This window comes from Aptenodytes forsteri, unplaced genomic scaffold (genome assembly GCF_000699145.1).
Source record: "Aptenodytes forsteri isolate BGI_AS27 unplaced genomic scaffold, ASM69914v1 Scaffold257, whole genome shotgun sequence".
Taxonomy (NCBI): domain Eukaryota; kingdom Metazoa; phylum Chordata; class Aves; order Sphenisciformes; family Spheniscidae; genus Aptenodytes; species Aptenodytes forsteri.
In genome coordinates this window covers 1,115,896-1,142,644 of record NW_008795194.1, presented here as the reverse complement: position 1 = coordinate 1,142,644, position 26,749 = coordinate 1,115,896, and the positions used below count along the sequence as shown (strand labels likewise).

Sequence of the window (26,749 nt, the reverse complement as noted above, 5' to 3'; positions counted from 1 at the left end):
TTTCTCCCCCCTCCCCCCCCCCCCCCCAACCACATGGTTTTGCACAGCAGCTTCTAAAACTGATCATTTGTTATTTTTATTTTTATTTTCTAACCTTTCTCAAACACTTTGAAATGAAGGATGATTCCATTGATGAGTTAAAAGCAATGCTTTACAACTGAGAAAAAATGTGCTTGTTTGAAAGAATGTCAGCTTGTTAAACTTCTTAATAGTCTGTTTAATAATAGTCTTTAAGATTGTTTAGCATAAGAAGTTCATGTAGTTGTTTTGAAAATGTTACGGTTGATGGTCAGCATGTTACTAAGGTCTTGGACTCGTAGAATTAGTTGGTGTGTGAAAGTATATTAAACTAAACAACAGAAACATTTATGGAGTTTACTGTGGGTCTGTTACTGGGTTCTTATATTCCTGAGCTGGGTTATCCTAGTTGTATTGTAATATAACGATACAATGCAGTCGTTTACCACAGTTTAAAAAACAGATCTGAACGCATACTGGAAAGTTCATATTTTTAAATAAAGACTTACAATTTTTGGTCAAGAAAATTACGACACTTTTGAATCCTAGCATCCAACTTCAGAACTAATGAAGTATCTTCTAAGGTCCCTCACTAGACGATGCAGGGTCCCAGGTTCTCTGGCACACCGAATGCGTGTGCCCAAGTTGTTCAGCTGCATAAAAGGAGGGGTGGGGAGGATTGTCTTGTGGTGTTTTGTCTGGTATATTTGGGGTTTTAAAGTGTAGGCACTGCACAGATGGATTTTCTTTTCATGGCAGATCAGAGATTCAGGCTGGGAGGGCAGCATTTCTTTTTGTTATTGTCAACCTTTCTTTGTGTTTAATAACTGCCTTTCCTCAGCATAGTAAGTGTAAATCGCACAGAAAGTACTATGTTGGAAGAAAACACTACACTGCATATATTAACTGCTGCACTTTCTATTTAGGTGCGTTTGCTCTGAGCTTCCTTTTAAGAAAGTAGTATAAAAATTCTGCAGGCTGAGTACTTTAGGTAATTTTGAACACTTTTTATGAATTTTTAGCTATTATTCTTTTCGCTTAATGGATAATGGAAAACCGCATCGATACAGTTTTGTTGCTGTTATCTGATATTTGATATAATTAGCATGGGATTTTTTGTTAGTTAACTGGCGAACACTCTTGACAGGCTGATATTCCCTAACCATGGAATAACATTAGGAAATGAACACTTCTAATAAAAATAAGCCTTTTAAGTTTTATAATCTATACATATGCCAAAATGACTGTGGAGAAAATGGATTTAAAAATAACAGATGCTGTTATAATCTTGTATGTTAGGAAGTTAAGACTGCCATCTACTGATTTTTTTCTTAAACCTATTAGTTCCTAGAAAAGTGTATGTGCTTTTGTCAAATGGCAGTTCATTTTGATAGTAGCTATTTTCCAGGAACAAGGACCTTTTCAAAATCGGTTTCTGTCCACTAATGCTTCTGCTTGGTAAGATAAAAAATACTTAATAGTAATAGGGTTTAACAAAGTTCATGCTACCATGTTGGACTGAACGAGAAAATCCTTTATACCCTTAGTTGACTGGAGCCTTCAGAAAACTCAGGTTAGTGAGTCAAGTAGAAGTGAGTTGATAATTTATCATAGTCATGTGTATATCTCATAATTACTCTCCTATTTTAAAAAGTAATTGCAAGTTTTATGGGAAAGTGATATTAAGGGGCTAAAAAAGTCAAACGAACTCTTATGTAGTAGACCTATGTTCAGTCCTTACCCTTTTTTTTTCTTCTGTACAGCAACAGCATCGGGCTTGACTTCGTTGTGGAAGGCAGATCTGGTCATCCTTTTCATTACCATTTTCAACAGAAATCTTAATATAAAATTGTATTGGTATGAATATGCAGTGCTCTAGCAGCATCACATACATAAATGCCATCCACCTCAAAGGTTATCCCATGTGCAGAAAGGCATTTCTGTAGAGCTCTTATAAAATACTAGTTTCTGTATTAGGAAGATAATGTTGCCTTATGATGTCTTTGTTTCTATAGGCTTGTTACCACAGCTGATAGGTGTTGCTCCAGAAAAGGCTACCCCCCCCCCGCATTCTTTTGTTTGTTAACATACATAGGATTTATTTCCTAAAATGTGTGAAAGATGACCACTTACAAGCACTCTAATATACATGGTTACGGATGTACTTGATATGTGTTAATAAGGAGGAAAAATAACTTAAAATTGTGTGTAATGTATTGTATCTTTATTAGGTGAATGACTTTGTCAGAGACAAATTTACTAAGAAAGATGGTTCCATTCCACTCCCTGCAGAGGTCCTTGCTGGAGGCTGTGTAAGTATTCGTCCTGTATTCCTAGGAAAAATTGATTCTCAGTCATGTGCAGTATAGTTGGAATGACAGTTAATGGGCGTGCTTTGTCGATTTGAACAGAACTGTTCTGTTTTCTCCCAGTCACAAGAACTAAAAAAAGTCCTTTTTCTGTTTGGAAAGCTTTGCATACTTCTGAGTTGAGTTCCCCTGGAATTAGGTGCTTGAACAACTTCTTTTGGCTCAGTTTCCAACACTCAGTTACAGCAGTGGTTTTATTCACAAAAGGCTAAAGAGAGGGTGCCTTTTCTCCCTTTCCATACTTTTGCTTTGGGTTGGCGTTCATGGTTAGTTTGGAAAGATGCAGGTAGTCCTTGAGAATGGATTGTAGAGATTATGTTTGAGTTTCCTTTGGCGGAGGTGGGGGGGAGGCTAGAACAGTTTGAAAAATCTATTTCTTGCTGAAGATTTTAAGAAGGAAAAGAAATGCACTCTTCAACTTGCTATATGTGAAATTTTTCTGTTTGTGAAAATGTGGAAAAACTGAACAGTGTGGTCTTATCTTTCAGAAAACGGGTATGAGTGTATTTTCTGTTTAAATGACTTTGTATAAAATGTAGCTACATTACTCCAGACGCTAACTACATCCATCATTTAAATACAGTTCAAAAACAAATTCTGTTTTTGATGAGATTTGAGGGCTGTAATTCAGTGGATCTCTTAGCAATCTAAGTGGCTTGAATTGATATTGATGATAGATTTTTTTTGTTTTGTTTTGTTTTGCACATTGGCTAATTTCATTTGTGGGATTCCCCAACAGTTGTTAACCCTATAAAATGTTTAAGGCTTGAGTTAGGTTTCTTTTGTAGCAGAGAACACTAATAACTTCCAGTTGAGTAGGCTGACAGGCTGGTATAAAACCTCCTCAGCTTACAACAAAACCTGGGGCAGAAAGGTTGTTGACCTCTGCAAACTTTTAATTCAAAGAAGCAGCCCTGAAGGGAGGCTGCTTATAGTTCTGCCTGATTTAATTTGGCAGCCTGGTACATGCTTGAGTCTTCACCTGTCAGTGTACAAAGTTTATTTTCTGAGAAATGTGAGAAAGCAGCTGTGATGTATAGCTAGCAAAAGACTAACCTTTTTCTGGAAAGCTCAATAGCACAGAAAGCACATACAGGTCATTTATAACAGAAGTGAGTGTAATTCATTAGTGTTTTCCTCTGTTGTGGTTAAAGTCATAATTAAAATCAAATGTCTGATAATCAGTTTTATTATTTTACATTCTTTTGTACTGAAATGTATAATATTAAATTCATTCTACGGTAGAGGCTTTTCCACTTCATGGTACATACTCCTTTTTCAAAATAACTTTATTGTCTTACTGTAGTGAACATGCAAAAATTGGGGAGAAATCCGAGTTTCGGATAAGCTTTCAGAAATTTGGATGTTTCTGTGAAGCTGAGCAGATTTATAATCTGTCCGAACACAACCCTTTCTGACTGTCTGAGCGGATATTCTCATCTCCTTTTTCAAGATAATACTTATCTCATTCAATCTGGGAGAATTTTAAACAAAGTTGGCCTTTGTACGAGAGGAGTTGGCCACAGTTTAGGAACCTCAGGGATGTTCATTTCTTTGTAGCGTCCTCTGGATCATCTGATATCTTACCAGTTGATGACTTTTCTGTCTGTACTGCTGCTTAGTTCCATTTTAGCAATTTCACTTCTTCCTAAATAGCAGAATCTTTCTTAGCAAGCCTATAAAGTTTATTCTAAAAGTCTGAAAGTATCAGTTGACTAAAGCAGTAGCAAGTTGATATGTTAGTCTTTCTCTTTCTCATCCTCAGTCCTTTTCATCTTCATTGTGACAGCTCTTTTCCATGTTGACTTGCTTGGAAATAGTGTTGATCTTCGCCCTTCTGGTGTTCATTGTATACTGTTTTTCTACAAAATATTACGAGACATAACCAACAGTTACATCCAAGGAAGTGCCACAAGTAAGCTCAGTCCATTTATGCATGCAGAGGCACGCAAGACTTTCTGTTTGGGTGATGCTACCTTTCTTCTTCGTTTTTCCTTTATTCTATTCCTTCTCTCTCTGTTAGTACAAAATGATGGGTTACTGTGGGACCGTTTGGATTTTATTTATGCCAAAATTATTTTCAGCATCTGGATTTGGGTAACTTGTTTTTTTGTGGTTTTTCTTTATTGTTTGACACACAAATATTTTGCTAACAGTACACTATAAATATAGGCTAAACTCAAAACATGCTTTTCACCTTGTCATAACATCAGAAGAAACAGCATTATACCTGTATGTAGTTCTCAGAGATGTACTTATTACTATCTCTGACCATCACTTGCCTGTGTTTAGTGTTGAACCTTCTCCTGATTAACAGGAATAATGCACTTTTTCATCATTTCTGGTATGGAACTGGTAGTGGATGAGCAAGACGAGCAAGCCATATTTTCAGCCATTTATAAATGGCTGAGTTTACAGCAGAGGCCTTTCTGGCCTTTGAAGGCCCACCCTCATGCAAGCTGTACAAAAGCACGTTGTGCACGCCACAGTCCTCAACCAGGAGCAAAAAAAATTCATGTGAGGAAGTGGAGGCAGCTTGGGAAAGGCTCCGGCAGACCTAGCAAATTCTCCTCTCTGGATGGCAGTGCCGTATCAAAGCCTACGTATGGTGTCACAGTCTTCTAAGACCCACACGTGAGGACAGGTGAAACCTTTGACATTAAGACAGTAGTGATTCAAGAGAGCCTGCGTCATCTGTATAGCTCTGGAGCGTCTGTAAGAAGTGCTATACCGTCCAGCAAAGAGGCTACCCACAGGCATGTGCCTCTTCCACAAATGGTAACTCAAGAGACTGGATCTCTTTGGCCAAAATCGTACTTCTCAGGCTCCAATTATTCTCAGCTCCTGTAAGGTTATGGAATAAACTCCCGTTCCCAGTAAGAGGAAATGTTTTCGTTCTTGAAGCTGTTAACAAAGACATCTGCCCACGCGGTGGCCTGTTTATATGGTCAGCTGCCTGTCTGTTGTCTTTCCTTCCTTACTGCAGGGCGGGGACCTCCCGCAGGCAGCCTGTGCCCTGTGCTCCTTGAAACCTACCTGCTAGCCGCTGGGCAATGTAAATGTCGTTGGGAAGTGTAGGGTCTGCTCTGTCAGAGCCCAAATATTCCCAGCTGCTCCCAAGCTGTAGCTGTATTTGAAATCTGCAGAACAGCTACATGGGGCAGCTCAGTTACAGCAGTCAGGTCATACCTGTCATCTGGTCCCTCATGGATGAAACTGATATCCCATCTTCCTACCTTCCCGAGAGTAGGCTGGTTTGTTAATCATCAACAGCACTGTCCGCACTTACGCACGTTCAGAGAAAACAATTTCTTTCCCTACTGTTACTGTAATTAATTGAATTACATTTCATTGTAATTCAGTGATTAGCCTGCATTTCTGCCTTTGGAGTTTTCAGCTACCATTAGCTTTGAGTGGCAGGGGGACTGAGTGAGGCTTTGGCAATGCTTTCCTGTATCCCAACAGCAGCTGGGGAAGCAGAGACCGCATACCTGATATGGACAGGGCTTCTCAAAGGAACTTACACACATGACGCACGTGAGTACATCGTGAAGGGCAAGGTGCTGTAGGGCAACTGTTCGTCCTCAGTTGGGAAGTGATGTTGAAGTAGACATCTAGCACTGTGTAAATGATTCTGTTAGTATCTGTTACAGTTCTGTTAGTAAGTACTGTTACAGTAGACAAAGGTGCTGTGATTTTTAAGCTGTAGTTCCTATGAGTTACACAGGAAGGAATGGATTCTTCCCATCAATGCAATGTGCATGGTGTGTAGCATTTTGAATGGATGAATCCTGTTTCATCTGATTTGTGCTGCAGGGAAGAGGAGGATGTGGGGTGCCAGACAGAAGGGGTCTAAGAACCCTTCTTGGAGGTGTAGGCAATGCATCTGTTGATGATTAGGGGTTGGGGGGTGTGTGCGTGTATGTGTTTGCACATACATACACATAGAGGTCCAAATTTACCACTGATTTAAAAACTTACATATTTAAACATTAAATCTAACATTTAGTCTAAATATTTTTTAGGGTTAGGGGTTGGGGGGTGTGTGCGTGTATGTGTTTGCACATACATACACATAGAGGTCCAAATTTACCACTGATTTAAAAACTTACATATTTAAACATTAAATCTAACATTTAGTCTAAATATTTTGGTATACTTGTAAAAATATTTTTCATATGTATTTATACATATATACATACATACACATAAACATGTATATAGGCTTATCAGGCAAATAGGAAGGTGTCAAATATTTCTTTTTGAAAAAATAAATTTTTACTGTTTTTATTTAACAAACGCAAAAATATAGAATTATAGCTGTCAGACTACTTTTCCTTCAAAATCTTGAAGATACTCTACTTCTTTTAATGTACTTTAAACAGATAAAGTTAGAAGCAGAATTAAACTTTACTGCTTTATCTTGATCGCTGTTGCGGACATTTGAAGTTGGGGAGAAATTTATTGTTTAGTAAAAGAGACAGTAAGCTTATTGTAGGTGCATGAGCAATGACAGCTTTGCCTTGAGAAAGAAGTGCAAGTTCTTTTGACGTTTTTAAACCAGACTGTTCTAAGTAACATCTTATTTTAGCTGCTTGTGTGGGACATAGTTGTGGTCCAGGATGTGGTGGTTTCAGAAAGGAAGGAAGGAAGGGCTTGAAATAGGCCTCTCCCCCTTTGTAGCTTATGCCTCTCGGGTGGAATTGGAAAGGGCAAGAGGTCTCATGTTGCAGGGTCATTTGTGTATTTCCTTCAGCCTTTGGCATGTCATGGGGCGTTTGCTGTGGGATCTCAAACTACATCTTCTCTCTCATAACCTTTGCTGTCAGATTTAGTTCCTTTATTTGCTCCTTGCAGAGTTATTTTACATGACATTAAGGTTAAGTAGAAGCTTTTATTACTGGTATTTTCGATGTGTATGAATAACCTCCATTCAGAAACAAATTTGTCAACCTTTTTTAAAGTGTCTGTTGTAATTTATGTGTGAAGGGAGGTTTTTATGGGGGGAAAATCTAGATTTAGTGCACCTTCTCCAAAAGAAATTCAGGGACTGCAATGTATACCTCTGTGTGTATATATACACGTGCATGTGTATTTAACATACATAGCTGACGGCTGAAGTAAGATACTTTGAAAAGGAATGATGATGATTGCCAATGATTTGCACAGAAGCATGGAGGTTTGTATTGCAACCCTGCACGCCGCCAGTTCATTTTTATTTGGAGATCCTTTGTGTCATTCTCCTCTGCACCCTCTTCTGGGGAGTGCTCTTCCTCTGCTCCCCAGGCAGCACTCTCCTCCGCCTCACATGTTCTTTGTCAGAGAGTTAGGCAACCGTTTACTTAAAAAGAAAAAACAAACAAACAAAAAACAACCCTCACATTCATTTTTAAAAAACTACACAGTGAAAAAGTGAGTTTTCTTGTGTTACATGTTCTGTATTAAAGTCAATGCTTGCCTTATCTGTACTTGTGATATGTCTAAGGACCTAACTCATTCGTGCAACTCCAGTGAATTCAGTGCCCCTCTTCACGTGAATCAAATCACTGCTGCGCAGAAAAGTTTCCTGAGCTACAAGTATAACTGTATGAAAAGTCAAGACTTGGATAGAAGTACATATTGCTAACAGGGAGTATTTAACTGGGTATCTTGACAGTTACAGCTCTTTTTGAGAAAGCTGCCTGTTGAGAAGTTTTTCAACACTGTAAATACTCAATGTTCAAAGTGTTAATGTAATTAAAGAGTTTTTCAAATGGTTTTCTACTGATTATATAAGCATATGTTAGGGTTTTCCATATATTTTATTTTGCTCAATAACTGATCATCAAGTCATATTTTAATATTAATATTGTCATAATATATAATTCTGTATTAACAATATACAATTTGTAACATAGTATATATAATTACTATTGCTACTAAATTATTAAAATGTGTTGTGTTTAGAGTCTTCTCTTTTCATTTCTGTATCAGAAGAGGGCTGTTGCTGATTTTAACAGAAGGGTAGGCAGTTGTGCACCTAGGAGAGGAGAATGTTAATTGCAGGGAGATTGAATTCAGGGTAGAAAATAGAAATGTTTATGAATTGGCCTATTTGTGTTTCTGTGGTGGGTGTTGGGCAAATAGGAAGAGTTATTTTGGCTGCTCTGCAGGATGTGCTAATTTATAACATGAAAAATAAAAAATGGAATTTCACATATATATGTAAACAAAGAATGCTTATTTAATAGGCAGGTAGCAGGAGTGAATTTCTAGCTTACTGTCTAAATTTAAAGTTATTGGAATTTTTTGTGTGGTGCATTGTATTATGTAGTAAGAGCATTCTGCTTAATGTTTTATCTACCAAAATTATTTTTAAAAATGATGTAGGGAAATGATAAACATTTGAAATTGGTTTTCTGTTTAATGCAATACGAACAAAAGAATTGGTTATTGTTTAACAGAACTTGCCAAATGAGAATTTTGTAAGTTTTATTTAGATTGGAACTTTGCCTGGCAGGACAGCCATTTCATCTTGCATGGATAGGTGTATATGAACTGTGAAGGAAAAGGTGAGATGAGAAGTAAAGAGAGTCTGAAGAATGGCTTTGGACACGAGTGGTGTCAGGTAACAGGGTAAACACAATGCATTAAGTCCAAGGAACAGAAGATGGGATCAGTTTGGCTGGTCTGGGAGCGCCAGTGACCTTCCTGATGGTTGCGATAAACGTCCACGAAAATGTAGGCTTTGATTTTCTTTCAGAAGGGTGAAGAAGTGAGGGAATGAAACAAGATTAACAACCTAGACTGATCGTTTGAGTGGAAAGTGTTAAAGACAGTAACTGCTACAGTGGAGATAATTAATCAAAAGCAGAGGTTGTTCTCCCACTGTTTGCGTCAAGGTGCTTTAGTAAAGCCATAATGATGATTTTAAATGTCAATATTGAGTGAGGTAATAAACGGGGCTTGCAATAAAAGGGTGGCGGTGTGGTCAGTAAAGGTTCTGTGAAGTATCGGGTGCTTGGTCAGTGAAGATTTTGATGCTTCATGCGCCCCGTCCCATAGATACTACCTGAGTGCTTAGTCATTCTCAGTAAGAGCTGTTGAGGTTTGCAATGCTCTTTTGTCTCAAGTCTAGAATAATTCAAGTTACCAACTTCTAAGACGTGCTTCAGGGCTAATCTCAAATTTATTCTGCCTGCTGCTGGAGAGAGGAAGATTGTGCTATAGGCAGAAAGGATTAGCGTTCATTAGTTCTGAATCAATTAGCAAAGAACACCGTGCATGCTGTCCAGGAGGTGCTGTAGCAGACTATTGATTTTCCTTCACGCACACACACCCAGCATCACAAAGAGCGTTTATTTCCTGGGCAATTTAGAAGTGGAAAAAAGCTTTACTTGCAGATGTTCTGCATCTTTTTCCTTCACTAAGATTTGATGGGTTGGAGGAATAGATCAGGATTAAAAGGAGCTTTTAGATTGTGGAAGAAATGCTTTTTAAAGTTGGCTGTATTCAAGTGGTTATATGCCATAAATTTTATGGAAGTGATTTTTAAATGAAAAAAAGGTGGCTTAGGAAGAGGGGAAAAGAAAGCTTAGTAAAATTTAGCTGTTTTGTGATGAACCACACACTTCTCCAGAAGTGAATGGTAGTACCTACAGCAAACCAGGGAGAAATCTAAACATGTCATTTTAAATAGGTTTACATGCTTCTGCAACTGAACTGTCAGATTGAATCCCTCTCAAAACTGAAATATATTTCTTTGGAAGTCTTTGGTTAAAGTGCAGAATCTCAAGCAGCTCTGCAACACTATTGCTAGGAAGTATGCAAGATCGTCCTTCAGCACTGTTAAAAGAGTACTTCCTGCATGTAAAATCTGCCATGCTCAGCTCAGAGAAGGATATGACTCCTGTTTCTATCTAGTATCATATTTTGAAATGTTACTCTTTCTATTTAAATTTTACATTTTGTTTCCACTTAGAACAATTAAAGGCTGCTAAACAAAACCCCAAACACCTTTTCTAATAATTTAAAATTACACCATTAAATGCAAATTTACCTTTTAAACAGCATCACCGCTAAATGCAAATAGCATGCCTACACATTGGTGATGGATTATTATTGAATAAACATAAGGTCTTCTTTATATGTGTTTGATGCTCTAGTAGCACAAGTCTAATGATTATTTTAGTTTAGTATTTTGTGTAATATCTGATAGACTTTTAAACACAGCCACGACTTCTAGAAAGTGATGTCAAGGAGAAAAGCAGAGACAAACTGAATTAATCCACCTCTGTGGACTATAAACATAGAAATGTGAAAATTTATTTCGTACAAACCCGTGATTTCTGGTTCGGGGCTTTTAACTTCCAGACAGGTGCTTTATTAAATCTCTCTCACATATTTTTACATGAGAATATCAGCCAATGCAGGGAGACGTGAAGGCACTCAGCGCCTTGCAAAAGTCAACCTGTCATCACGTGCTCTAGTAACGCAATCGACTTTCTTTTTCTTGGGGTTTGCAGGCAGGAGCTTCCCAGGTCATCTTCACTAATCCACTGGAGATTGTAAAGATTCGGTTGCAGGTCGCTGGAGAAATTACTACAGGACCCAGAGTCAGTGCCCTCTCTGTTATGAAAGATTTAGGCCTTCTTGGTCTTTATAAGGTATGTATCTCTGCTTTGAGTGGCTTCATCGTTTTATGTTTTATGCTAAACTTTTACATTGTTGAAACAAAAACTGTTAAAAACAAAGAAACCTTTTGAATTTAAAACCAATCTCTTCCTGCAGGGCAGCCCCACAGTGGAAAACTGAAGAAAACCCACTTCTATATTAATGGCAGTGGGATACAAAAAAATACTCCCCCATTCTATCCTTTGGGCTTTTATGCCAAGCTACAGGGAGTCCTGTATTGCAGACCTGCTGGCTTCTGGCACTGATCATTTCATTTGGTGGGGTTTTGTGAAAAGTTTCTTTAGCTTTCCCTGTGTGTTTTTCTTATGTTTATTTTGAATCTGTGTTATCTCTATTGTTATCTTTGCAGCAGGATATTCTTTTTGTCTTAATAATTTGATGGCAGTGAAACAGTAGTGGAGTTTAGTAGGATTCACATTTTTAAGAAGTTAAGTGGTGGGATTTGTCGATAACGAATTCCACTAAAAAAAAGCCCATACTGTACTGTACTACAGCAGAATGCCAGTCAACAGATTCCTTCCCTGCAGGTATACTTACTACCATCATTACAGATCAGATGTAATGGAGCAGAAGCTATTAGTTTTCTTAAACAAGGAAGAGTATTTCTTCCTGTATCGTCTGCCAGCGCAAGGGGTAATACGTAAATTCAGCAGTTATATTAGCTGTGCACTTCAAAACATTGTTTTACGTGATTTGTCCATAGACAGGCAATAATACTATAAAAATGTGCAAATTTACTTTTAGAGCTGAAGCTTTTGTTTTGAATTCGGTGGATCAGATTCATGACCATTACATTTCCTAAAGATCACAGATGTTTTGGTACATGGGACAAAATTACCATTTCCGTTTGCAGTAATTAAACAATTGAGCTTACTAAAAATTCAGCTGTTCTTTAGAATTGCATTATCATTTGTGAATAACTGTAAGAACTCATTTTAGAGCATAAAGCATCTGCATGAAAATCACTGAAGGGACGAGTTTGTCTTTATCAGGTCTTCTGCTTAAGCCAGGTAGGGTTTGTAACGTGTGCTGTCTGTTATTATAACTACTGGGAAACTGGCCTCAGTTGGGTCCGTTGCGTGCAGGCTGCTGGCTTGGAGTATGCCGGTTGGGTATTTAGGCCAGGAGTGCTGTTTTTATAACATGCGCGCTCTCAGGGTATGCAAATGAGATTTTTGGGCATATAAGTGCTTATTTGAGCTTTGCACAGAAGGAGTTATTTTAGTTGGTAACAGACTGATGACTGAAGTTGCTAGAAGAAGAATATTAGATATGTTTTATTACGAGTATTCCGCTGTTTTTTCAGCATGCAAAGTTCTGTTACGGAACTCTTTAATGCCAGGTTGTGGCCAGGAGCTATTCCTTGCAGTATTATCATAGGCCGCTGGTTTTGTCTCCCTGTATCTTCCCTTGACTAAAAGACTCCCATTTTGCGATGGTTTCCCTCTTTTTGCTAGCCTTCCTGTGCAGCTTCTTCAGTCAACCAGATGACGATCAGTGGAGATCACTATGAGGTCTTACAGTCCTCACTGATATTTTAGTAATGCTTTTGTGTTTGGTGGAAATAATGGCATGCAAGGACTTGTCTTGCTGCTTCCGTGGTTGTGGGTTGTTGTCAGCAAGACATAAGGACAGACCTTTGTCACTTTCTTCATCGCATTTGGACACATCATATGTAAAATGTATTTATCCTAGCTACTGATGCCACGTATTGCTTACCAAAACTAGACGTGAACCTTGACTTCTCCTCACTCTAGAAACTTACTTTAGATGTGCTTTATTCTCTTTTCAAGTTCAACTCTACATCTTCTGTTTCCTGAGACATTTTATTTTCTGTGTTATTTACCTGGTAGGTCAAAGGAGTTGGTACTTCCTGGGCTCAGGCTGCTTGCTGGATGTCAATTTTAACCTTATTTACAAAATTTATTTGTATTATGTCTGTTTTCTGTGTGACAGGGTGCCAAAGCATGTTTCCTCAGAGACATTCCCTTTTCTGCAATCTACTTTCCTGTTTATGCTCATAGTAAACTGATGCTTGCTGATGAAAATGGCCATGTGGGAGGGCTTAATCTCCTTACAGCTGGAGCCATTGCAGGTAATTTTGCAGAATGTTTTCTGGAAGTAATTTTTTTCTTTTAGTGAGTAATATTTAATATTCATTCAGTAAGGAAGGGTACTGTACCATTGTATCTGATTTAATCTAAATTTGAACACTGTTATCCTTAGTGGGAGGCGATGTAATTTTGATGAGAGCTAATTACATTTGCATAATGTGGATAAACAGCGTAATGCAGCTCAGCAACTTGTAGTCAAATTTGATCTGTCTGTCTCAATGGGGTTTTACTTGTTACTGTGCTCTCAGAGTTGAAGGCTAATTTGAATCTTTGATGAACATAAAATGAGGTATCATAAGAGCTAAGAAGAAAATGACTTGCCTAGTTCTGGATTCCTGAATAACTGAGAAGAAACTTAGTTTAAATGTAATTGCTAAAAATAGGGCATTAGCTCGTAAAGAAGCTGAAGTTAAAGTATCATACTCTGAAATTTACAATATTTTAAGGCTTCTCAAAAACATTTAGTATAAAGACAACAGGCAGCTGTGATAAAAAGATGTTTTTACTAAATGGCAAGTGGCATAAAAATACTAGATGTAGGAACTGCGGTGGTGGATATTTAAAAATGTGGATACAGGTGGCCAGATTCTGCACTGCCGAGGATTAGATCACTAGAATGAAAACCAGGTATCTACAGCCTCTCCATCGTGAACGGTTCTGTGTTGGCATCTGTGCCGTTTAGAAACATCGTTGGGCTGAACAGACCTTTTGTTACTTGTTACAGTCGTAAGGAGTCACTGTATATCATATACATCAATCATGAGCCGTCTGCGTGTAAAGAGCAGTTTCCCATACTGGACTTGATACAGCTTGGCTGCACCTGCTCTTTGCCAGTTGGTACGTTCCTCGTGCCAGAGGGGAAGGGAGAGACCAGCTAGGAAACTAGTAACAGATTTGTAGCCCTGTTTATTCTCAAGTAATGCAGAGCTGCCAGAAATGGAAAATTATTTAGCTTACTGTACTCATAGAAGCACATATAAATATTATTATTTAACTTGTATCTCATATAAAGACGCACTGTTTTTAGGTTGCAAACTTCACAGCTTCGTTTGTTTGATTGCTGTTTCTGGGTCACTCATACTAAGCAATGAACCCTATTAAAAATGAGTGTAACTCTTGTAGGCCTAGTTTTACAGCGCGTACAGGAATCTGCCTTTCTGAACTGCAAATTTCAAATTCCCGATTGCTCGATCTACTCCTGTTATGCATGCGCTGCAGGGAAGAATACGGTCTGAACATACCTGCCTGTAAAGGAAAATCTGCATATGGTTGCTATTAGTGTGTGCTTGTAGGCTTAACTACATTGCTTCTGTTTTCCTTTAAAACCTCCGGAATTGACCGGGAACACTTTGAGAGTTCATGATCACCTGTGCAAATCAGTGACTCGTTAAACTTTTAATTCAATGTTAACCAATAGTAGAGGTTCAACAGAAGTCAAAATCAATTTCAAAACTCTAAGTCAGAAGATGGTTCCTCTTTTTAAGAGGTTGAAATTTTTACAGTATTCAGAAGTATTCAGAAATATCTCAGGTAACACAGTTGTATATAACTGTGGAGTACATTTCTGAAAACCTTCTCCTTTCCTTTGACTAGAAAGCTGAGAGTGGTGCCTTGGAAGTGGAGATTTGTTCTTCCATCACTGTTGGCTAATATCACGCTGCTGGTACTAAGCAGACTTGTAAAACACCTTCATTGTCCTCAGTCTTTTTATGGCTTGCCTACTGAAGTAAGCAGCATCTATTCTCCCACAGAACAGTCCAAACAGCAGTACAGACATATTTCTGTAGAATAGGTGTTTTAAGCAGTAGTTTTCTTATAACACTTTTAACAAATGGATGGGTAGGATTCAAGTTCCCAAATCAATCATCTATGTAATTTGCAAAATATGTTGTAGAGTATTAGCAAATACAGTAAGGTTGCACAACTAATTTTTGTCATGGATATCTCATTACATATATAGCATAAGTGTGAACTGAAAAATGCCTCTTTTATCTATATTTCAAACGACTGTTAATGACAAGACCACTAGAAGATGTTGAGAATTGCTGCGGATAGTAAAGAACATAATAATAAACTATCAGTTATAGCCTTTAAATTTAGAAGACACTCAAAAGGATTATACCAAGAACAACAGTTTATATTAGCATCAAATGTAAGAACTTGCATTTTTAGTAATGTCTAATGCTTGCAAAAAAATATTGAAGTTTGCAGTTGTATTTTTCGGTTAGAAGCCTTTCATCTTTTACAAGATTCTTTGTGCAAATTAAATGTGGTTTTCTTCTAAAAGGTGTGCCTGCTGCTTCTTTGGTAACCCCTGCTGATGTCATCAAGACAAGACTGCAAGTGGCAGCTCGCGCTGGTCAGACAACATACAGTGGCGTTATTGACTGCTTTGGAAAGATTCTAAGGGAAGAAGGCCCTTCGGCTTTCTGGAAGGGAGCTGGAGGTGAGAAATGCACTCTGAATATTAAGGCTGACCCTGAATCTGCAAATTAGCACTTGCTTCGTTAAGGACTCAAATTAGAGCAGTATTTGCATGGTCTGATTCTGAAAAACGTAACATTTTGTTAAAAATGTTTAGCTTCTCTCCTGAGAAACTTTTCTTTGTTTGACACTGATTTGTAATATTTAACAGCTCGTGTGTTCAGATCTTCACCCCAGTTTGGTGTTACTTTGGTCACTTACGAACTTCTGCAGAGATGGTTTTATGTCGATTTTGGAGGCCTGTAAGTCAAGTATTTGCTTTTTAGCATGCACAAAAACCCTGCCAAGTTAAAAAAAAAAATCTTACTTTTCTTCACGCATGGGACCACTTAAACTTGGAGACTTTGAGCACCTGGACTTAAAATTACAGTATGCAAAAAATTCCCCCATCCTTCTATAATTGAGAGAAACTTGCATGCTACTTCTAAACAGATGAGGAGATAAAGAACCATTTCATATTTATTTTAATATACTACATAAATTTTGTATGTCCATTGTAGCAAGATATTTTGTCCATTTTCCCCGTGTCACTGAAATTAAAAGAACTTACAAAGCTACCAGTAAAAATGTAACTTCAGTTGCGGCCTTGATTTCCCATTTAGTGGTCTGAACTCACAACTTTACCTGACCATAGAATTGAATTAATTAAGGTCAGCTTTAACAGTCTTCCATACTCAGACAAAAGCCTTGAGTATTTAGTCTAGATTTTGTAAAGTTATTCAGGATTAAGAAAACACTTTAAATAAAGGAAAGGCATTTTTTCTTTCTTTCTTCAAACAGCAAACCTTCTGGAGCAGAACCTATCCCAAAAACTCGAATTTCAGATCTTCCTCCTGTTAACCCTGAGCACATTGGTGGATACAGACTTGCTACAGCTACATTTGCTGGTATAGAAAATAAATTTGGTTTATATCTTCCAAAGTTTCGATCTCCTGGCATTGTCTCCGCTCAACCAAAAAGTAGCAGCTGAATCCTGAAGAGATGTTTCAACCTAAAAAAGCGATGCAGTGGAAAAAGTTCACAAGAGTAGTACTGTATTTTTTCCGGTCAGCTGCATGTTGTTCTAGCTGAACTGAGCTTGCAAATCTAATTACTCCTTTCTAATATTAATATATACCTGCATTTATTTGTTTATTTGCACACAAGGAACTGGCTGAAGCTGTGGTTCCATGCCTCGTTTTAACCAGTGGCATGAATCTGTAGCCTAGACTTTGCCTTGCACAGCTTGCATTTAATGTTACTGTACATATTGTACATCTTTGTACAGAGACATCATGGCATCTACACACGTACATTTATATAATGGGCATTGCAGTTCAAAATAGTTTGAAATGTACAGAATGTTTTGAAGGCGTTTTGTTAACAATCATATGACAATAAAATATTTAAAAACACTTAAGTCAGTTCACTTCTTCGCATTTATAGAAAAGTTGTCCGGTGTGATTTCCACACACACACCCCCCCCCCAATAATTAAATCAAAATTTAAAGATTAGATGTACCCATTTAATGAATGTACAGTACAGGACATAACCTCTGAAGGACGGCAGCAAGTTGCTGCAAAGGTATTAAAATGCAATGTGCTGGCTTGTAAGTGTAAGAGAACACAGTAATTAGATGAGCACATGCAATATTTTATTTTGCAGCCCTACTTTGTAACAAGGAATTCCCTCGAAATACATGGTAATACTAAATGTGTAACAGACCTTACCTCTATGGTAGCATATTTAAAACACCATGAGATATTTGCCAGTTATTAGCTGACTCAAGAATCTTTACAGATTTATTACTCAGAGCGCTTTTTTCCCCAGAATGGAAAACTTTTTGTAACAAAAATTGAAGGCATTCTCTTTATTTTTAGATTGTTTTACCATTGAAAGATTAGGTTATTCGAGGCGGGCGGTGGGAAGACTTACTTACTTTTATATTCTTTTTATATGCAAAACTGATTTTTTAGACTTCCAGGAGAGAAGAAAGGAAAAGCTTGAACTATTTTTGGCTTAATGTCTGCCAAAAGTCTATCTGGTGTAATTTTTAAATGCAAAAATGTCAGAAGAAATAGGGGAGTCTAGATTTCTACAGTCCTAGAGGAAAGGCAGTTATACTACCCATACAGCCAGAGAAGAGATGGGTGGGTTTCCAGCCTTGCTTACTGAAGTATGGCAACCTCCAATCTTTAGTTTTACATGTTTCTTTCAGGGTTAAACATCCTGGAGTACAGGTTATCCCAGCGATATAAACCGATGTGACGTTCTGTTCATTTCTTGCTCAGGTGACAGCAGGCCAATATGAAGAGTTTTAGTCAGCTTATGAAGAAATGGCTTCTTAGAAACTGAACACTGCACACAGAGACAAGCCCTCCTCCAGTTCTAGCCTCTAAACAAGATGCAAAATCTTTTAGTGCTGAATACTATTTAGTGAGCTAGAGGTTACAATACATTGAAGTTGGGAGTTTGATCACTATTCTGCAATGCATATAAGAGACAAGCCCTCCTCCAGTTCTAGCCTCTAAACAAGATGCAAAATCTTTTAGTGCTGAATACTATTTAGTGAGCTAGAGGTTACAATACATTGAAGTTGGGAGTTTGATCACTATTCTGCAACATGCATATATATATATATATATAAAAACCCATTAGAAGAAGGCTTCTGTCTTTATTTTTTTTTTTTTTCCTTCTGTTTAAAGAATTACCTGGTCTGTACAGTTTTCTAGAGACAGGCTTCCCAGGAACTCTCCCATATCTATGTATTTGTTCTGCGCTTTTCTAAATAGATACAAAAGTGGTAGGTACCCACTGGCATTTAATCTTAGTCACAGCTTGTTGACTGACTCAATCAAGGCCTTGGGAGACTTCACAACGCAAGACAGCAGTTGTATTTCTTACAGCTCCAAAACCGGACAGTGTGGCTCCCAGGATGATCATTTACAGTATCTAGCATCACTGTTGGTCTCTTAATGTTGCAGGTATGGGTTTTACAACATTTTTAACCTGTACTCAACTATTTTGTGAGGGAGGAACACAAGCAGGAATGAATACAGAATAGTTTTGTTGAAAATTATTAAAAAGTTGAAGTTACGCAACACTAATGCCATATGACCTATATGTTTATGCTACAATCTACTGAAAGAAAGCCTTATCTACTGGATTTCTGAAAATATAAGTCTGAAGGAAATGGATTATTAGATGAGAAGTAACAACCTCAGTAAAAAAAAAGACGAAACCAGAAAAAACCCAAAAAACCAGCAAGATAACAGAACATTCTGCTCGTTAAGAACTCCTGTGCCTAAAGGGTAAAAATCATCACATGATGTGCCTGTTCTTTATATAGTTCACATGTTTCTCAACGGAACAGATAGCTGCTGTCCTAAGGTTGAGGAAAACATACAAGGGAAATGTCAAACTGAACAGCATGGCTTTGCACTGAAAGGTGTGTGGAGGGGACTTTTGACAAGTCAACACCAATGGAAGCCTAAACACATTTCCCTTTCAAACCCACTGAAAAAGAGAACCTCCTGAAGACAGAACTGCTGTTACTGCTGCCTGTGTCTCTATGAACTGCTTGTAACAGAACTGAGACAAGGAGAAATAGGAAAAAAACACAACAAAAAAAACCTTAACACACAAACAATGAAGAAACAATAAGAATACTTCTGGACATAAAGCTGATTAAGGAATATAAACCTATTTCCTACTTTTAAGCATATAAAACAGCTCTTCTGGCAAAACGATAAGCTTGTAGCAGATTAAGAATACCAGAAACAAACCTAGAGTCCTAAATTAAAAGCGTCAATCCTGGTTTAGTGCCTAATTAGTACAAAGTCAGAATATTTACTAAAAAAACCAAAAAACCCAAACCAAACACCCCAAAGCCCCCCCCAACCCCAAAACCAGTCTTGATGGGAAACTTTATAATGTCCTAAGAAAGATATACTCAAAAAAATTTAACCTTTAACACAAATTCCAACCATTCTGTTTCAAGCCATTGAGAGGTTTGGTTTCAATAAAAATGTTAAGCAATTAAAATATCTTTAACTTAATATGGAAAACTAGTAGCAAGTCTGTAGTTAACAGAATGCAAATCATTATGCTATAGAAATTAAGTCAAAATCTAGTTCCTTATCCTTTGGAAAAGAAAAATTTGACAACAGTAGCCTTTTTCTTCTTGGCCGATTGCCATGGTAGGAAGCGGAGGTTGGGGGTAGAAAACAACTCTTGTGATGCGTGTAGTAAAGTTAAAGCAGCAGCTCCCAGGAACTTTCTACTCTCAAACTACTGAAGGGACACAGATTAGGGGTCAGGGCAGCTGACAAGAGCTCATATAATATTTATTTGTGAATCAGTCTCACCTTTTAATGCACCAATTCAAACAAGAGAGCTTGGTATTAAATATGTATTTCATTAATTCAGGTCCAATTATCAAATAAGTTTGTAACTACAGACAAGTTTTTATTCACGTATATTACCCGCTACCAGAGTCTGAGGCTTATCTATATATAAACAAATGAAACTTACTTGGAACATATGCATGCATATCCACGGGTAATTTGAAGAGTTCAAATTAAAGAATGCTTCAGAAATTTACTGCCTAATGAAGGTTAGTGTGTAATATAGAAAGTTTAGTTTAGAAACAGAACTTTTGCTTTTCAGAAATAGATGCTGTTACAAAGTGGAAATTTCAGAAGCCCAATAGCAAATTTACACCAGGTTAGCGTTTCAGCAAAAGAAGTTCCTTGCAAGTCAGTTAACTGTATTAAAAGTTACATAAATCCAAGAATGTGCTTATAATTGATATATAAAAAGTGGCAATGCAAGATCTGATTTTCAGTGATCTTAATACATTTTCGAAGTCCATAGTTGAATCCATATATTCCTCCCTTAAGCTATTATTTGAACCGACACATGCTTACACTTTTAAGATTTGCATCAAATCATTCATAGTCTACCACTGCTGCCTATTTTAAAGGCCTACGCCGGTATGCGGGTTGCAGCTTCCTCTTCTGCATCAGCTCTGTTAGCATTTATTTCTGCCAGTGTTCGACCAAATCGAGTCCACTCATCACTGCGAGGAACGGCAATTTGCTGTTGACAAAGAGAATGTTATTTAAACCTACTGATAAATAAAACCTGAGCTCATTTTGAACAGCAGAGTGCTTAAGTAACGTTCAGAAGAGGTTCTGATAGAAAAGCTTACCTTTATTTAGTGTAACTTTTAGTTAGTAGTCTGAACATCAAAATCTCTAACTAATGAAAGAAGCAGAATTTGAAAATCCTATATTTAAGTATGTAATGATACTATTACAAGCTTGCATGATACGTCTCCGTCTGAGAGACTGCCTCCAAAGGGGAATACTAATGCCATGTCCTCATCCAATCAATTAGTTACGTACTACTGCAGTACATGTACTTGCAATAGCAACAGCTTCCCCGTAGAAACGAAGTCAAGACTGCTTCACTGCAAAATTTTTTGTTCTGTACTTCTCAAGCTATGGTCAGAATTCACATGCACCACAGTTACAAAGAAGATAAAGTCTCTACAAACAAAATAATTGATTCTTTCATCTTATTTCACCAGCCTTACAATAATGTTTTTACTTGTTGATTGGCTGCCAGATAGCATGCTAAAAAGTTATGCTAGAATACCCAAAATAGACACAAAAAGGAAACATTAATTTGAAAATAAAGTTTAAACCTTATTCCTCTAATGACAGGGGAAAAAAATTGAAAGCAAGTTGCTAAATAAGAGTAAAAGTCAAAGAAACTTAAGTGTTTTGTAATGTACTTTGCACAATACATGGTATACATACCTCTCCCACGTCATATATAACTATTTGTCCCTCTGAATCACCTACAGCAATCTCTCTCCCAGAATGCGTCCATCTCACACGGTTCAGAGCAGGATTGCCCTCCACAGTAATGCTTGCAGTTGGCACCTGTACCCATTTAAAACACATTGCTAAAAATGCATGAAGATTCCATAAGCTATAGATTACAGAACACACCTAGTCCCTCAGTGTTGTATCAAAAGCGCCTCAACATTTCAACTGAGGCAGAGTACATAGATCTCAAAGACTCTCACTGGCCTTATGCTATCGCCAGTGACAAGACCAAAACAACACATCATGTCCCTTGGCCGAAGTACAAACATCCTCTATCAAAAAGCACGTCTGCACGCTTGTCATGAGACAGGAGGCACAGACACGCAGTCAGTCAGACAGCAAGGAGGAGCCCTGGGATCTCAAGAAAGATTATGACAGAGGGCAGGGATGAAATCGGCTGCTTTGGCAGGTCAAATCTTGTCCAAAGGCTAGAACCGGGTAATTCCAATTTGAAGCCATAGCCTGGCATATGCTCCTACAGAACCGCTCTTTCTTCTATATGTGGTTTTAAGGTGGTGAAATTTAAGCACTGAGCATCTGTCAGGTTTTTCCTCTCACCCATCTCCAACAAGTTTAAGTCTCGGAAAAGACTTATACTATAATTAGGTTTATAACTCACACTAGAAAACCCAAACATTCAATTCTCTAAGTTTAGAAACAAATTACAATTTCACTGCAGTATTACTACGGCAATAGTAATGATAGGAACAATGGTGGTGTGTGGGTAACAGGTTTGTTCACACTGTTAAGCTATAGGCTGCCAAGGCCATATTGGGGGAGGTCTATAATCACTTTCACAACATGGATCAGTGTTACACCAACAGATGTTTTGCACTCTTGTTACAGGTAAAAAAATTTTAAATTACTGCTGTTTTTCATTATGAGGAGTCATTTGAGTTACAACCCTGTAATCAAAGAATGATATCTATTACGCAGAAACTACTGGAATTACAGAATATTTAACAACAACAAAACACCAAAACGCTATGGTAAACTCCTGACATTTTTTTCAAAGTGTACAAACACTCTTCCAGCTACATTTGGCTATTAACCTGACTGCCTCACCTCAGTATCATTGTTGAGATTCCACAGGTCAAGCCTGCCCATCCCATCCACACAGGCAAACAAGGCAGGGTGAGTTGGAGACCACATCACATCATAAACATAATCGGAGTTGTCTTCAAAGGAGTAGAGAGGTTTGTTATTCTGAAAAAAGCAAACATAACAATGCAATACCCAAACTCTGCCCTTCAAGATTATAAAGCTAACGGGTAAAGCAAAATACAGAACTTCAACAGCATTATCAGCAATAATTAAAAAGTGATTCACATTCTGACTTACTTTAAGAAATGCCTCTGCAAAAAGCAGCCAAAAACTAATAGCTATTATTAAAGGGATGCTTTCCAAAGCATGCAGCCTTTTTGCTGGCTGCTACTATAAAACAATCAATAGCAAGCCAATATTGTAAGAGATTGTAAGTTTAATGTATTAAGAATCTTGTAAATCAAGCCAATGATAATTCAGTGATAGCACTTCAGATTATTACTGGGAGATTCTAACTCTGCTTCCTCTGCTTTGCATTTCTCAGGGCATCAAACTAAGAGAGAAAGAGGTAATTCTGGCAATCGGCGTGATAAATATTTCAATTGTGAACCTTGTGGAGTTTAACGGACATCAGTTTTGGTGCTGTCCTTTAGTCCTCCACAAAATTGTAGCAAAACATTTGCCTTATGCATAATATGAAGTAACTGATTTTACAACATGATTTACATTTGATTACATTGTAATCGTTGTTGATAACAAAGGGCAAAAGGATGAACAGAATGGATCAGAAGTATACAAATGATGTACAATCTGAAAGTAAAGCTTTATGTTGTTAACTACAGTTTTGTTCATCAGCTGTCTCCTCTTTGCAGGACTGCTGCTAGGAACTAGAGAACTTCACACGATTTGACTTCAGTAAACTGAAGTTTCTTAAGTAGTTTACGTTATAGCACCACCTTGTGTCAAGGACTATGAAGAAAGCCACTGAACTATCTATTTAAGTTACCTTAGTTGTCCAAAGCTTTACTGTCCAGTCAAAAGAAGAGGTGACAAAAAGATGTGAGAAGTCTACAGGTCCAACTGCTGCATGGCAGTTGATACCTGTGATTGGTCCCTGGTGTCCTTCAAACATCTCACTGATTCCAGCTTTGCTGTTTTAGAATATATAACCAAGGTTAATTTACCTGGAAGCCATACATCTGCAGACAGAGATAGCACTGAAATGCAATTTAAGTATAGCCACAAGAAGATTTTGCTGCTTTGTATGCATGTTACCCCACTGCAAAAGACTTCATCACAACAGGATCACAGAAGACCAGGCTTGAATATGGACCTTAACTTCAACATCTATTTTCTGCTAACCTTAGGTGCCAAAATATACCATAGGGAGAAGAGACTCATTCAGCAGGTACCAGTCCACGCATTTAACTACATTGTTCTCCAAGCAATAGCCAAAACTTCCATTCATGCAAAGAACAAAATCCCATCCTCAGGAATGCGCATAAACCTCCCACTGACTTAAGAGAAGTTGCATGTACCTTATGGACACAGAGTTCAGATATAAACCAGTAACAATATATCCCTAATAGTCTCCTATCAGAAGCGATGAAAGACGGGGGGAAGAGATGGGAAGGATGTTACACAAAAGTGATACAATTTGGGGTATTTTGGAACCAAAAAGCTGTGCAGCAAGGGTGATGTGTATTTGAAATGAAACCTGGACACTCAATTATATTTAAGAAAGCAATTGATAAGATACAGTCAGACAATTTCAAAATAGATTGAACAGCAGGAGAAAAGCTAGCCAATTTAAGATTTGTGCGTGATGTTACTGTACAATTATCTATGGAACCGATACAAAGTTTGGAATGTTCTGCTACAATTCAAATGAATAAAACCCCAGTAACCTATGCTGCCCTCATCAACACAAACAACTCCTCGTCACTGAAGACAGCATAGTACCAATTCAATATGCCAACTTCTGTTTTTAATGAAGCTCTTACTCAGGAAAAAGTGCGCACTGGAATTCATATACAGCGGTTTTGAACTCCTTCAAGACAAAGGAGTAAACATGCACTACAAATAATTTTAAGAGTGTAAAGCATGCAGGGACTCATCCTTTCACTATTTTTATTTCCTTTGAATAATTAAAGTTTGTATTTACCTGCCATGACGGCATGCAGTGTACACTGAGCCTTCTTCACTGCCAACAACAAAGTTGTTGACATCTCCAATAGGGAAGGACATGCAAGTAACAGCCACAGCCTTGGACTGTTTGTGAACCAGCTCCATGCTATCCTGTAGTGAAAATATCAGCAACTTAATATTTCCTTTTTTTTTAAAGTAACATCTACAAAGTCATTTACATTTTTCAATAGTAGGGTTTTTTTTTCTTTTATATTTTACTTGTACAGAATTGGGCAGGAATAAGAATGTTATTTCTTGTTAAAATTGTGTTCACCACTAACACAAGTGCAGCAAAAATATACAAAATGATCAACAGACAATATTTGATTCCACGAGTGGGGAAATATTTTATCAAATACTTATCAAGCTACCCCAAGTATAATTCTGTGTGTTGGGAGAATGTTTATTAATGCTTTTTAGATTCATTAAGTTTTTAGTATCTATTCCAGATGAATATATTGTATGTACATCCAAAGTTATCTTACCTGCGGTTGGGAAAGCATGTCCAGACTCCAAGAGCATATTTTCCCATCAGTTGAGATACTAATCAAATTATGAGCATTCTGGGTCCCAACAACATTTACACAGTACACTGGGTGCTAAGAAATGTAAAATACTATCAGAAAAAGGAATTTCCAAGTAATAAGCAATTCTGGTATAATTAATATAGTCAAATATACAACCTCACCATTTAACAAAGCATTAAAGATTGATCACAGTATGGTACAAAGAATACTCCCCTATAAAACTGATACTTGTTTTTCTGACACTTTGATTTTCATGAATAGCCCGGTTCTTCAGTGATAGCATTGGCAAAATATGGACATAAACATTTAAGCATTATCAATCAAGTGCACTGGACAGAGTTTCCTAGAGGTTAACTACATCTCAACAGGGAACAGTCCTTGAAGATATTTCACCCCCTACCGTGTGAGCAGCAGCCGAAAGTGGAGTTCTCTGCACTGGGGTTCTCTTATTGCTGCGATTATCCCATAGCACTATTTGGCCTGAGTACGTGCCACCCACCACCAGGTTGGGATGAAATTTTGCAAATGTAGCTGCAGTGATAGCATTGGCAAAATATGGACATAAACATTTAAGCATTATCAATCAAGTGCACTGGACAGAGTTTCCTAGAGGTTAACTACATCTCAACAGGGAACAGTCCTTGAAGATATTTCACCCCCTACCGTGTGAGCAGCAGCCGAAAGTGGAGTTCTCTGCACTGGGGTTCTTTATTGCTGCCGATTATCCCATAGCACTATTTGGCCTGAGTACGTGCCACCCACCACCAGGTTGGGATGAAATTTTGCAAATGTAGCTGACATCACTGCTGACTGGAAGGAAAAAAAAACCAAGCAACAAAATACACAAGAAAACTATCATTCAACGATGCTATGTCTAAAACTAAAGAAAATGGGACCAAATATCGGAGTAAGTTCTTTGCCTAGATTTATTCGATACACTATTTCACTGTCCAATTACTTTGTGAACCCCCAAAGTCTTTTAATTTGTATTCATAAAATGAAGTTTTTCCCCTCTTTTCTTTCATATGTATACATTTGTATTCCTCCCAGAATAGTCTGTTAGCAAGGGAAGGCCCAGTAATGCACAAGATTTTAATAAAGTTTTGCCACATTCTGTGGTCATTTTCTTAAGAGAACGTACAAATCCGTTTTGATACAATAAAGTTACTTTTGCAATCTGGGCTTTGACAGTAATCTGACAACATAAGATTAAATTTTGATTCAACTATATAATTTTTCAGAAGTGGCTATCCCAGGCTTGGCATAATGGAAGACATTTGCATGTTTTTATTTTTCAGAAAGCTATTAGAAAACCTCCGTCTGCATTTTTCTTGATGCATATGTTTCTAGTTTTCATCCTTGCTCCATCTCCTCAGGCCATCTTCATTTTATTCAGTAAACCAAACTCTAGTAGTATACAATCCCACTCAATCCCCTTACATACAAACCTTCTTTG

At 37.6% G+C, this 26,749-nt stretch overlaps 2 protein-coding genes across 2 annotated transcripts in view; one reads left to right on the top strand and one right to left on the bottom strand.

Annotated features, from left to right (window-relative positions):
- Nucleotides 1-17,053, top strand: part of SLC25A12 (solute carrier family 25 member 12) — a 51,399-nt gene extending 34,346 nt beyond the window's left edge. Inside the window, exons 11-17 of the mRNA XM_009278575.2 lie at nucleotides 2,034-2,095; nucleotides 2,250-2,330; nucleotides 10,892-11,032; nucleotides 13,017-13,155; nucleotides 15,462-15,620; nucleotides 15,810-15,900; nucleotides 16,439-17,053. Of these exons, the coding sequence (XP_009276850.1) occupies nucleotides 2,034-2,095; nucleotides 2,250-2,330; nucleotides 10,892-11,032; nucleotides 13,017-13,155; nucleotides 15,462-15,620; nucleotides 15,810-15,900; nucleotides 16,439-16,628 (863 nt within the window). The 3' untranslated portion in view covers nucleotides 16,629-17,053. The remainder of the gene's footprint in view (nucleotides 1-2,033; nucleotides 2,096-2,249; nucleotides 2,331-10,891; nucleotides 11,033-13,016; nucleotides 13,156-15,461; nucleotides 15,621-15,809; nucleotides 15,901-16,438) is intronic.
- A 2,902-nt stretch (nucleotides 17,054-19,955) lies between these two features.
- DYNC1I2 (dynein cytoplasmic 1 intermediate chain 2) overlaps nucleotides 19,956-26,749 on the bottom strand; it is a 29,882-nt gene continuing 23,088 nt past the window's right edge. Inside the window, 7 exon segments of the mRNA XM_009278573.2 lie at nucleotides 19,956-20,738; nucleotides 21,464-21,589; nucleotides 22,601-22,741; nucleotides 23,586-23,730; nucleotides 24,744-24,877; nucleotides 25,252-25,365; nucleotides 25,957-26,103. Coding sequence (XP_009276848.2) covers nucleotides 20,625-20,738; nucleotides 21,464-21,589; nucleotides 22,601-22,741; nucleotides 23,586-23,730; nucleotides 24,744-24,877; nucleotides 25,252-25,365; nucleotides 25,957-26,103 — 921 coding nt within the window. The 3' untranslated portion in view covers nucleotides 19,956-20,624.